General features: G+C 33.1%; 1 protein-coding gene across 5 annotated transcripts in view; it reads left to right on the forward strand.

The window, feature by feature from the left end:
* Cop1 (COP1 E3 ubiquitin ligase) overlaps window positions 1–14,375 on the forward strand; it is a 104,712-nt gene that overhangs the window by 33,252 nt on the left and 57,085 nt on the right. For all 5 annotated transcript variants that reach the window (XM_034513169.2, XM_034513170.2, XM_076941442.1 and 2 more), the window contains 3 exons: window positions 1,839–1,898; window positions 3,179–3,255; window positions 8,542–8,599. In XM_034513169.2, coding sequence (XP_034369060.1) covers window positions 1,839–1,898; window positions 3,179–3,255; window positions 8,542–8,599 — 195 coding nt within the window. The remainder of the gene's footprint in view (window positions 1–1,838; window positions 1,899–3,178; window positions 3,256–8,541; window positions 8,600–14,375) is intronic.

Below are 14,375 nucleotides of genomic sequence, written 5' to 3' on the forward strand. Positions count from 1 at the left end.
GATCCTGTGTTTGAACAAACATTACCTTCATTGTACTGTTCTCCATGCTTAGCAAAGTGCTAAGGTAATAATTATTTGGTTTTAATAAGTTCATCATTTAGATAGTCTTCAGTGTGCTTATTTTGCTGTAGTAGACAATACCAATGTTAACAAACTTTAAAATGTATCCGGCATTAGAGAAGTAAACTATAAGGTTCTATTTCTTGAGATAGTGTTGCAGTGGTTGATAGGTTGTTTTTTTAGAGCAAAAAGGTTGCTTTGGCTCTCATTCCAGTTTTTCTGCACACCAACTGAAAGGTCTTGAACAAAATACCTAGCCTTTCTGTACCTCATTTTCTTAATAGACACAGTATTTGCTTCAAATCTGGCAATCAGTATTACACAATTATTTATTACTGTTTCATATTTTAAAATTGTTCAATATATATTTGGGTTAAAGTAAAACAGCCAGTTAGTTATGCTTGCTCAGGGTAGTACAGAGTTTCTAGAAAGCAGCTTAGTGTATAATGAAAATTTTATAGCTATTTCTGTTGAATAATTTCTATTTTAAACTGTAAATGGTATTTTCAAATGTTATTTAATAACTCTTTTACTTGTTATAATAATCTGTCTGTTCCCCAATAATCAAAGCAGAATCCTGTGGATTTTTACATTGGCTTTAGCACAATTACTGGGCGAACTACCCCTAATTTTTCGGAATGCTAGACTGGTTAATTCCCAGCTTAGTTCCCCGAATACATGCTGTTTGAGTCTCGTCCAGGTTATTTCTGCTCTATCAGTCTGTCCTGGAGGGTGGGGAGGCATTTCTCTCAGCCAGGTGCTTCTGGTCCATTAAGACTACTAGAGATCTCCTGTTCTCCTGTCTACTTTCTCTTTCCTTCTCTCTCCTTCTTCCTCTTTCTTACCTTGTGGTCCCTACTGGGACTTGAAGCCTGGCAGCTGAAAACCTGCCTACCTGTATTCACCCTAGTAATTGGCTTTAGCCACTTTTACTTAAACAATAGCTTTAATTTGGGGAACAAGATTTATACAACAGAGGCTGGTGTACATGGAATCTACAGCCAGACTTTGGCATTCAGAATTTAGCATTTCTATACACAGGACCAGACCAATCCCCAACTTTACTCATCTCTTAATAAAATCTAAAATAACCTTAAAATACAAGGAAAATGATAGTAATTGAGACATTTGTATATCCTAGGTTTATGATAGTTGTTAATATCTTAAATCTCTGGTAAGAAAGAAATGTTTCAATGTATATTTGAATATTATCCTATGATTGAAATACTTATATTTTATTGACTTGAAAATGGCTGCAATGCAATGGGAACATTACAAAAAGCAAAATAGTTAAATGTTTTTAAAAATCATGATATGTAACTATTACAGTGTGTAATTCATAGTTTCTTTGGAGTTGATTTTAACCACTGTCAGACTAATGAAGTGGGATAGAATGTTTGCCTTTTTAAAAAATCAATTAAATGAGATGTGAACACTTTTTGGATATCTTATATTTTTAAGTCACTTTAATTGCATTGTTTATCATTTATATTTTATTATAAAATCAGTCTGCCGTAATAAACAACATAATGTTCCCATAAAAAGTATTATCTATATTTGAATGTCAACATTTGAATTTACTTCTTTGATTTTCTTCTCTTTCAGTCCCCTTCTTTTGCCCTTAGGGGTCAGTTTTAGTAGGCCTTTTTTTTTTTTTTTTTTTTTTTTTTTTTTTTCTTTTTCTTTTTTAAACCAAATGTAAGGTTAATTTTTTCCATGATGTTGACAATGTGGTTTAGATTAGAATTTTTTCTTTTCTCCCTTTCTTTAATCTACAGCAATTGGAACAGATCCAGAAGGAACTAAGTGTTTTGGAAGAAGATATTAAAAGAGTGGAAGTAAGAAATCAAGAAATTCTCACATTTCTCATAGTTTTATTTTATTTTTAATTAACAGTTCAGCTGTGCGGGGAAACAAAGTCTGAATACTTTTTTGAAGATAAATTGTAATCTAAATTTATATTGACAGTTATTGCAGTAACTCTTGATTAAATGGAACAAAATTTGACCTAATTTTCTTTTTGAAATCCAATTAATTTAAATTATTACTAATCCTTCATGATTTGTCCTTAAAGTGATTTGTCATTTCATCTTTTATTAAATTTATTTTTACATTTCTACTGCATGTACTAATGTATACTAGTGTTAATTAAAAATTATATAAATTGATTGGCACTGTTATTGGAATTAATAATAAAATACAGATTACTAACAGAAATTCATTGGGAGATTCATAGGCTATTGTGAGTTGAGGTTACTACATCTGGCTAAATTTAAATTTAGTGTGCTCTTAATTATTCACACATGTGATTTTCTTTTGCTGACATATAAAACATTTCAAAGGATAATGAATGGTATAGTATTTAATGGGAATTCAGTATCCCTTATAATATTACTAATTTATTATATTTATATTACCTGTTTAGCTATTTTTGAAATAAGGCAGAAATAATTGTATCTGATTATGTGTCTATAGTTGCATTTTCAAATTTGCTATTTTTCCATTAATGAGAACATTATGCATAAAAAGGCCAGTCATGAAATTCAGAGACATAATTTATATGATGATCTTTGATTAGCCCCTTTAGGTTAATGAGCAGAAATTACAATTTATTTCATTGTTAAAGTCAGTATTTTATTCAAGAATGTTACTTTTTTTTATTACTTGTAGATCGTCTTCGAGAGTGACAGACATATTCCCAGTTTTGTCACTTACTGTGGCGATTTGACTGTTTTAATTCAGTCACCACCTTATTTATCCCAATGTCCACTAATAGATCATCACTTGCATGAATAGTCAGTTCACTGTGTAATAAATCCACTGTGTGTCCGTTTTTTATATACTTCCTTTTGGCTTTTTCTTCATTTGATACTTTCTTTAGTTAGAACGGTATTTCTTAGGAATTATAGTTTTTTAACATTAAGCGAGGCTTCCTTCATTTCAGATTAACTTTATTTTTGTACTCTGTGGAAAGGAATCCTAGAGAAGTTTGTGTTTGAAGACAAAAAGGGACTGATAAAAAGCTGGGGCTAGAACAGAATATAATGCCATATGCCTGTTTGATTCATACATCTTCTGTTTGGAGTATGTACAATAACTCATATAATTACAATTTCAGGAAATGAGTGGCTTGTATTCTCCTGTCAGTGAAGATAGCACAGTGCCTCAATTTGAAGCCCCTTCTCCATCACACAGGTACAAAGCTTTGCATCAGTAATTGTTTGGGATTTTGTATTAAGTATTCATGGTACTGTAGTTTTCAGGAGCCTTGTTAATGAAGACTGTTATACCACTGAGAAATAGGGTGCAAAGAGCCAGTTTTTTTTGTTTTTTTTGTTTTTAATTTATTTGATCTTTTGGGTTAAGTTAGTGAGTAGATATTGCAGTGTTTTAAATTTACACATGGATTAAAAGTTTGGTTAATTTTTTGATGTCTTTTAAATTCATGTTAGATCTTAAATCAAAATATGGAAACATAAAATGGTAACATTAAGAAAAATAAGATAAAAATGTAGGTCCTGGCACATGTCTTTAAAATCTCAACACTCAGGAGGCAGATGCAGGAAGATCTCTGTGAGTTTAAGACCAGTTTGTCTACATAGAAAGTTCCAGGCTAGATAGGGACACAAAGACCCTGTTTTGAAATGATGATGAATGAAATAAAAATTTAAATCTTTGTTATTCCAACTCACTGTAATTTTGGTGCCTGGTTACTTTTCCCATTTTAAAAAATGACATTATTAGAAAAACATAGTTTAAGTCTTCCTAGCTTTCTTTTCTTTTCTCTTCTTTTCTTTGATCTTCTCTTCTTTTCTCTTCTCATCTTTCTTCTTTCTTTTTTTTTTAATGATTCTCTATCTGTCCTTGGCTGACCTTGAGCTTAGAATCTGCTACAGTTCAACTTGCTTCCCAAGTGGTAGAATACTAGTATTACAAGGTGTACCTCTATAGCTGGTATAGCCTTTTTTTTGTTGGTGTGTAGAGGAGGCTAAGGACTTAAGTTGCCCAGATTAGTTTTGGTCTCACAGTCCTTTCATCTCAGCATCTGGAGTAGTTGGGGTTTTGTACACACACTAACATGCCTGTCCTTGTATTCTTCCTAGCTTGGGAGACGGAAGCTTGAGGAGTAGGAGTTCAGAATCACCCTTGGTTACACAGCCACTTCAAGGCCATGAGATCTTGTTTCCAAAAATAATTAAGCTTCGTCCTATAAATCATTAAATCCTACTATCATTACAGCAGGCATTATATTATATATAGAATAATTCTATATCTCTTACCCCAACTAGCTCCCTAGATTTTAGAAATATCTTCATTTGACTATTTATAGAATACAAGATACCATTAGCTATAAAATTTATTTCACGAAATAAGTGCTATCTAAATTTTGGACTTTGGCGTTTTATGCTTAAGATGTTCAAATAAGAGCAACAGCTAGCTTTAGCTAGTAATTTACCTGTTTCTTAATTTTTTTAAAAAAACACTCCTAAAGACTAGATCTGTTACCTTTAAGCCTGTCATTCACTTCTGATGTTTGGTGTCCTTAACAACAGGGCTGGTTTTTTTGTTCTTTTTTTTTTTTTAATTTAATTTTATCTATCTATCTATCTGTCTGTCTATCTATCTATCTATCTATCTATGACTGAATACAGGGAAATAGTTCAGTATCACAAACATTTCAATAATAAACCGGTAATCCATTCCCAATTTCATGTTACTCAATTTAACAGAAAGCATTGTTTAACTATTATAATATTAGTCTATTAGATTTTATGAATCTTTAAAATTACATTTGTTTATTTGTTAAATGCCTCTCATGAGAGATTAGGCAGTTTTTTGTGTATGCTGAATCTTGATAAAGCTTGTGCCTTTATGGAGAGCTCCTAGTTGTCTTAACTGTCAGAGGAGTACATAACATAAATCTGGAGCCTTCAGAAGAACAGATTAGCAGGCTAGATGTTTACAAGAACATCCTGTTTTAGGTAGTTGAGCTTTTCTAAAGAGATAACTAGTGGAATGAAGCTAAAACATGTTGGAAAACTATTGGGTCTGCTTTGAATTTTAAAATGTCTTCAATATCCATGTGGAAGAGAGAGAAGACACATGTCATTCCTGGCTTCATATTTGGAAGTAGGGAAAAAAGTTAGAAAACTTATGAAAGAAGAATGAGAGCTTGATTTATGACTTTGTTGGTGACAATGGGGAAGGTAGTTATTAGCATAAACTAGGCATCATGACACACACCTTTACTGTCACTGCTGAGGAGGCAGAGGCAGATGGATCTCCATGATTAAGGCCAGCCAGGGAGGGCTGCATGGTGAGACCCTGTGTCTCACCAAACAAAACAAAACAAAATGTCCCAAACAAAGCAACAAGGAAATAGAATAGAATGAAGGAGCAGACCTTGAACAAGAATCTCCAATAGACTGGGCTTAGTAATCGAACACATTCACTTGATGTATTTTAATGTTTTTTACTGATTATTTGGAGTAGAGATTATAAAAACTAGCCAGGTACTTTTTATAGCAAGCACTAGAGATGAATTACTTTACTTTATGCCTTGGAGAGAGGTTGAATTGATGCCGTAGGCATGAGAAGACACTGAATTGTAAATGAGTATAGAGAATACTTTTTCATTACCTGCTTATTACTCATCATTAATAACATTGATAGGTAATAAAAGTACAAGTTATTAAAATTGTTCTTAAAACTTTAATTTTCTTTCTTTTGAATACTTGAAGAGTTTACTGTAAGTCATTTATCCTAAATTTGGATTATACCAGCTAGGCATAAAACACAGTGAAGATCTGTGTTATAGTTGTGAATATGATAAACCCCCAGACCCTATTCCCATGATTATGCTGTCTTGGGATGGGAAATAATTTGTCTTAGTAAATTAATAATTTTGCTTAAAGTACAGAATGAATAGAATTTTTGACTCCAATAATTTTAATGTATATAACGCATTTTCCTCTGAAATGATAATGAGTATTTTTATTTGCAGTTATTTCAGAATTTTTATAAAATGTATGTGTGTCTGTGTGATGTAGATATCTATGCACAGATGAGAGTACCATGCATGAAGGTCAGAGGATGATATAGGGGTGGCTGTCTTAGTTAGGATTTTACTGCTGTGAACAGACGCCATGACCAGGGCACCCCTTATAAGGAGAACATTTACTTGGCGCTGGCTTTCAGGCTCAGAGGTTCAGTCCATTATCATTAAGGCAGGAACATGGCAGTATTCAGGCAGGCATGGTGCAGGAGGAGCTGAGAGTTCTACATCCTTATCTGAAGGCTGCTAGGAGAAGACTGGCTTCTAGGTAGCTAGGATTGAAGGTATTAAAGTCCACACCCACAGTGACACACCCACTCTAACAAGGTCACACACCTCTTAAATGTGCCACTCCCTGGCCCAAGCATATACAAACCATCACAGGTGTCATGCTGAAATCAATTTCAACCTAATTCTCTTGAGTCACAATCTTTCACTGAATCTGGAATGTGCCATCATTTCCCCGCATCTTTCCAGGTACTGGGAATATAGGTACATGAGACCACAGGTGGATTTTTATGTGGATTCTGGGAATTCAAACTCACTTTTATACCCTAACGAACATCAACCACTCTTACTTTTTCTTGAGCAGCTATCTTTTAGGCCTTATAAAATAGTTTTTGATTCTTGCTATGAATGTTCTCATGGTCTATTAAAATTCTGAAATCTGAATATTTCAGTCCTTGTTGGTTGACAGGCAAGACTTCTGCTTAAAAAACAGGATTTTGAATCCTTATTATCTAGTATAATTATCTTATATGATAGAGCTCCCAAAGACTGAAAAACAGGTCTGGAGGTGGGGTGGTAGAGATATTACTTTAGAAAGTATATAAGCATTATTTATAATGTGTAATATCTGGATTACAGATTTGTTCGAAAGTAACTCAGATATTCAGTGTTGAAGTTTTTAAAGTGTGTTTATATATTTCATTATTTGGGAGGAGTGGGTAAAGGTGTCTAAATACTTTTCTATTTTATATAAAGTTGTGTATTATTTTTTAACAATAGAAAATGCCTATTTATTACATGCACTTTACAAATTAATGTCAGTCACTTTTTGAAGACAGCTTTGAGAGATGGCTACTAAAAATCCATGTATTGAGTTGGTGACATCACATTTTAGGAGTAGCACTAATTATGTTTATGTCAAAATGTAGGTACCACCTGTTTGTGGAGGGATGTGGGATTGTGGTTATGTGTGTTGTAGGTGCATAGCAGCAGATACTTTGCACACTGACTCGTCTCCTCAGCCACACACCTATGTAATTTTACTAAGACTGTACAAATGGTAGGAATAGTTTCATTAGTAAAGGAAACATTTTAATGCAGACTTTCACTTATTTCTCAGCTGTTAGTATTGTATGAAGAAACTGAAAATATCATGTGATCCCCCCTCCACTCCCTACCCAAATACACAATTGTAGGGGATGCACACTGTAATTGTATTTCATCAGAAGAAAACAACCACAAGACCTTATAGGTTTATTTGAGTTTGTTTTATTTTAATTAAAATATAATTATATAATTTCTCTATTAAATGTCCAACTTCCAACTCCCATCATGTACTCTTCCTCCAGCTCCTCCCACAAGCTCCCTTACTCTCAAATTATTATAGTTCTACATGTGTGTGTCTATAACTACAGGTCTGTTGAGTTTGTTTAGTGTTGATTGAACTACATGATTGCTTATCCACTATCAGGAGTCCCAAAAAGTTCTTTATAATGTCAGTAAAGGTTCTTGGCTATGTGATTGAACACATAGAACCTTTCACGATGTGTATGTTTGAGGAGTTGGGAGGAGTAAATGTTCATGGTCCTTTGATGTCTGATGAAATGATTGTCATTAGATCTGTACTGTATTTTAGCATTGTATATAATGTTACATTTCACTTTCACATCTCTGTACAATGTCATCTTTTCATAAAGAAACTGCTGCTCGGATAAGAATCACCTGCTCAGAGTGAATTTATTTGTTGGTTAATTAAAAATTTGTCCTCTAAAAGTATCTCCCATAACCTTTAGGCTATTTCAGTGCTAGAGTAATTATAAGGTAATTGTCCCAAGAGCACATGGCTACTGAGTGCCATAACAGAGTCTGTTAACTATAGCCCATTGAGTGCATGCTGTTTACCCCAATATTGTAAGTCCTCTTTTTTTTAAAGTTTGAAACCTTACTAACCTATTTGGAGACAGAAATAAATCGATGTGCTCACTGACTTCATGATTATTCCCATTTGATAGCCTTTCTTGATGTGTAGGTTTGAGGAGCCACGAGAAGTAAATGTTTATGGTCCTTTGATGTTTGATTAAATGATTGGCATTAGATGTTTACTTATAATTATAAATGTTTGGATTATAAGTGATACATTTTAGATCAACTGTTACTAAAATAATTTAAATACTGAAATTGTATTCTTCATTTTGCAGTAGCATTATTGATTCTACAGAATACAGTCAACCTCCAGGTTTCAGTGGGACTTCTCAGGTAAGGGATACATTTAGCAGTATGTATTAGCTGTGAGTATAATCATCTGCATTGTAAGATAATAGATTAGTTTATTAAAATATTCTTTGTTTCTTGTACATAACAGAATTCTATTTGCTTTTCAATGGCAGGAATTTTTAAAAAGTGTTTTTACCTTGGTGATTAATATCAGACCTTAAGAGGGAGAAAATACTGTCAGGCATTGTTTGTCTCAGAGATATGAAAGGTATAATTATTGATTAATTACATATCATTATATTAAAGCATTAATCATTTCTTATTATTTCATGGACTAGAGACTTAAATAAAATAAACACTAGCCTCACTTCTTCCAGTTAATTGTATGATTCTCTTAACTTTTACTCTTTCCAGCTTTGATTGGGGGATTGATGATACTTACCAACTTTATTCTTTGAGTTCTGCTATGTACTTAAAAAAAAATACTAAAAACAAACAAGTAAGCAAATGGTTCCCCAAATCAAAACTATTTACAATCAAATACTTTCAGATTCATGGAAAAGCAGTAAGATTGTTCCAAAGAATTCCTTTATCTATTACATTCTTTTACCCCTTTTCTCCTAGGTGTTTAAGGTATAGATAGTATGCTATTTAAGCTTAGCACATGTAGAGAAAAAATATTAAAGTATTTTTAATGGTCATTTTTTTTTTATATATTTACTTTATATTAAAAATCTGGGCAGTGGTGGCACACGCCTTTAATCCCAGCACTTGGGAGGCAGAGGCAGGCGGAATTCTGAGTTTGAGGTCAGCCTGGTCTACAGAGTGAGTTCCAGGACAGCCAGGGCTACACAGAGAAACCCTGTCTCAAAAGTTATCATTAGTAAATGCAGAGCTTTTGAAACATTGAGCTTTTGTGATTTATACTCCTGAGTTCTTAAACGATTATCTATTTTGTAGTTTTGAAATTACTTGGTATATCTGATATATGAATTTGCATGCTTGCACTTGCCTGTTTTGTTAAACCTTTTGTTGTAGTAGTTGTTTTATTTTTGTATTTCTGGAGCTTGAATCCAGGGCTGTGTGCCTGGTAGGCAGGTGTTCTGCTGCTAAACTTCTCTAACACTTTAACCTTTAAAAAACAACTTTATTATAAACTTTTGTTATCAAAATTGATAGAGTGGCTTATATCTTTCTATAGATAGTAAAACATGATTTGAGTATTTTTTGCAGTATATAATAGGATATGTTAGGAAAAATTTTAAAGCCTCAAAGTGTATAATAACTTGAGCAAGAAAGGCCAATACTGATCTGGAAATTAGCTAGTATAGCATTTATAGCATGGCTTTGACACTTTCCTTTGAAGATAATTTCACAGAATAACATTCATACAAGGCCAGTCCATGGCTTTGATAAAGTCAGACAAACAAAATACATTATTCAGTAATTTTTAAACACATAAGAAACCATGACTGCTTTGCAGACTATACAAAATAACAAGCACATCATATCCTAAGTAATATGAATGACTGCTGCTTTGCATACCATCTAAAGTAGTATGAGTAGCCGCTGCCTTTCCTACAACTTTATTTTAATTCGCTACAGACTTCTTTGTTCCCTTTCTAGCATTTTGTTTGCTTGCTTTGAGGTGCTAGATATTGAATCTAGAGCATCTTGCATGCTAACTCAAGCACTTAACCACTTAGCTATTATATTATACTCCAGCTCTACTTCTCATATAGGTAAAATTTATTATAAATATCCCACAAAACAGTTATGTTCTGATTCAGAGTAAAACTCAATATTCTTGCATGCTCCTACATATTTTATGTGAGCCTTACTCTTATAGATTGTTTTTGACATTCTTACTAAGCCAACTCTTTCTTTTGTCAGTGTAATTATACATATCTTTGTCTGTGGTTAGAGGTATGTGGAAAGTTTATATAGAATAAAAAGAGAAGCTTTTCATTAAACTATGTAGTATTGTTTTGGATTTTCTGTTAAATTCTCAAAACTAGGGAAAAGGTTAAAACAAAGTCTGGTGGAAGAAGAAAATGAGTAAAAGTAGCTGTCTCTCTTTTTGATGATAGCCATTTTAAAATCTGTAAAAGGAGTGCAGAGTCGGTTGAAACCATACTTTGAATCTTGAGCTGTGACCTTTTTCTGGGCTAGCCATCTGTATTGTACAGTAGTCTCCTGTGATGTTGGGCAACAACAACAGACCATAGTTCCCTTTCAGTTAGTTGGTAGCAAGTACTCTAGTGGATTGTTTTGACAAATTTTGCTGCTTATTAGGTGAGAAGTATTAAATACATTTTTTATTTACAGTATTTTGAGTTTATAATTTATTAGGATGCAACTCCTTTTAAAAGTTGAGAATTTTATGATGTTTTTTCATTTTATGTATCATTTACTGGTGAATAGTCAAAGAGACTTCTGGTTTCCTGAGGTGTTGCATTAGTATCATCCAAGCGCTCAACCACAAAAGAGTCCTATTGCTTTTTGGTTTACTTTTCTGTTACTAAGAAAATTAAAAAAAAAAAAAAAAAAAAAAAAAAAAAAAAAAAAAAAAAATAATGAAAAAAAACAAAGGTGAGGAAAACAGGATTTATTTTAGCTTACAATTCCGGGGTGGTGGTGGGGTCGGGTAAAGTTAATCATGGTGGAGATAGCTTGTCAGGAAGCATAGAGATCATCTTTGATCTGTCCCAAGGAAGTGGACCCCAGCTATAAAACACAATACCAGTGACATCCATGTTCTAGCAAAGCCACAGCTTCTAATTGTTCCAAACCTTCTCAAACACAATCACAAACTGGGGACCCAAATGTTCAGATATATGAAGATATAGGGGATATTTCTCATCCAAATCACACATTCTACCTCTTCCCATAGTCTTTAAAGCCCTCAAGACTGTTCAAAAGTCTGAAATCTCTTCTGAGACTATAGAGTCAGTCTGTTCAACTCTGACTCCTTATAAAATTGAAACATAAACCAAAGCCCTCATAATATACTTCTTATATACAGTGGCATAGAATAAACATTTCCATTGCATTAGGGAACAATGAGACCTAGTGAGGAAAGAGTGGACCAAAGCAGGACTAAACTCAGCAGGTCAAACACCAAATCTCAAAGCTCCATGTCAGTATCTGGAGCTTTGGTTTCAAAGCCCTACTTGCTGCCTTCAGTACTGTTTCTACAAATGATAACGAGAAAATGTTTCATGATAAATGAAAAGAATGGACTGATTTCTGAGTTGCTGTGTGTAGAGTAATTGTGCAGGCTCAATTCTTGTGCATTTCGTAGCAGAATCCAGCTTTCACACCTGTTAGGAGACAGGGCAGATATTGAGGAGTAAATCCTATTAGAGATTTCTAACAGTATATGAAACAAAATTAAAATTGATACAAAAAAGGTGGTTTGCTCTGGTTTTATAAGTGTAAGGGCATGGAATTTCTTTGGTGTACTTGGTATTCTTCATTAAAAGGATATCCATTTCATTTATTTTTGTCTTTGGGAAGATTAGCAAAATGAATTGATTCTAAAACAGAATATATCATGCCATCTGCACTCCATGATTAGAATGTTAGCTAGAATATACTGTTGTAATTTGCAACAAGAAATAGATTTCTGTGAATACTCTGAATCATAAAGTAGTTCTATATAAAAATACCCCCAAAGCACAAAAGGATACTTGCTAGTATAAGCACTATATTTAAAATAGTATGGAAGAGAGACTGCACTAGAAATTCATAGCAGTCAATGTTTTTATTAATAGATTTAAAAAATTCTCTAAGCATTTTCCTAAGGAGTCTACAATATTATATAAGTATAAAAAGATAGGTTTTCATAGAAGGGCCCATATATGACAAATTAATGTTATCACAATTCAGGATAAATTATGTTAACACAGATGAACATTAATAAAAGTAGCAGTCTTAAATGTAAATTTTAAAAATGAATATAATATTGAAATAACTGAAGTAATTGTAGAACTATTTGGATAGATTAATGGCCTTAATTATTAATTTAACTGGTTCTTACTAAAACATCCCCATAGTAATTTTTTAAGTATACAGATATGTTATCAATTGAATTTGAAATTCTTTGATAAAATGGATGATTCAGAGGTTAATATGAAGACAGTATTCACCTACTCAATATAAAAGCAAGCTGTTACCAAAGGAGCAAAATAATGAAAATATCATTGATAACCTGCACTAAAGGAGTTTAGAAAGTGGTGCAAAGAAATATGTTGAAATAACTAGGAAACATTTGATAGAAACGTGTCTGGTATTTACTGCTTGCTAAAAGCTTCTAGATCACGTACATAATTGTTTAAGTTGAAATGATAAAATAACTCAACATACAATAAAGGACCAGAAACAAAATCTTAACCCATGCTGTGAAACATCTTGAGTATGGTGTATAAAAATCTTACTTGCTGTAAGATGTTAAGAAAAAGAAGAGACAACTGTGGTACTGATAACTTTTTAAATGCAGACTCCAGATAGGGTTAAAAAGTTTGCTAAGTGGTTAAAGGGATAAAAATGTTCATGTTCATGTCATCTGACATGATTCTGAATTTTCTAAATAAGAAAATTTGGACTGAGACATGGTACCAAAGAATTCCTCCAGTAGTTCTTACTGAGATCAAAGAGAATTCGGACTGAGAAACTTACATGAATGATTTACACATGAGGGCATATTCTGAGAATCTCATCATTGACTGTGTAACAGTATAACAAGTCTATTTACACAGATCTCAATGTTGTAGGTCGTCACTGCCCAAGTGCCACTATAAAACAAGATGGATGCTGCTGCTTTACAGCATACCATCTTACCGTGAGCTTATTGTACATATAATAACACATTCCAAAATAACAAGTGTGTGCTAGACAAAGGGCATAATCCAAGAGCAGAAATGTTTAATGCTATAGCAGCATGAAAAAGGTTTTTATTTATTTTTTTGTTGGTCTTGAGACAGGGTCTCTCTATTTTGCTCTGGTTTGTTCATGAAGACCAGGCAGCCTCAAACTCACAGACCCACTTGCCGTTGCTTTCCAAGTGCTTGGATTAAAGGCATGAGCCACCAAACCCAATTATGAGACAATTCTTAGAATAAGGGAAATTTTATTCTGTGCCAAATATGAATGACCATGGTTTGTGGATAAAATGTTCTTCTGAGGAAGCAGTTACACAAACTTTTTATGTCACTGAACAAAAGAATGTCAGAAACTAATACATGTACTAAATAACATAAATAAGACATTAGATCAGTTACAGCAAATCTAGAAAACCTCTGCAAATAGGTTTCACATGCTGTATTGTAAGTGTCTTAGCTTTGAGCTTGGGGAAAGCAAACTATCTGGTAAGGTTATGCATTCTAAAGGTATACATGACAGTGGAAAGTGTTCTAAGCAAGATACAGTGGGTGAGAACTAAATGCTTATTAAACAGCTTAAATAAAAATAGCCCAAGATAATTTTGACTTCAAATTTGCTAAATTTCAACTTTGCATATCATAAAAGTATAAGCAATAAGTCTTCAAAATTAAGTGTGCCCCTCCCCAGGAATTCTGTTTTATATTCTCATTATTTAATATTACTTACTGTACACAATTACCTACGGTATACATTTACACCATTGTCAGCACAAGAGGTTTGTTAATAACTATCATTGCTCAAGCACAGGAATTGTGTTATAGAGTATTATGACAGTGGAAGCTGCAAGGGTAGACAGAGAATGGAGAGATTGAGTTGGTAGTCTTCTATATACATATGGTAACTTCTAGGAGCATTTGATTTGAAAATTACACAC

This window comes from Arvicanthis niloticus, chromosome 10 (assembly GCF_011762505.2).
Source record: "Arvicanthis niloticus isolate mArvNil1 chromosome 10, mArvNil1.pat.X, whole genome shotgun sequence".
NCBI classification, from domain to species: domain Eukaryota; kingdom Metazoa; phylum Chordata; class Mammalia; order Rodentia; family Muridae; genus Arvicanthis; species Arvicanthis niloticus.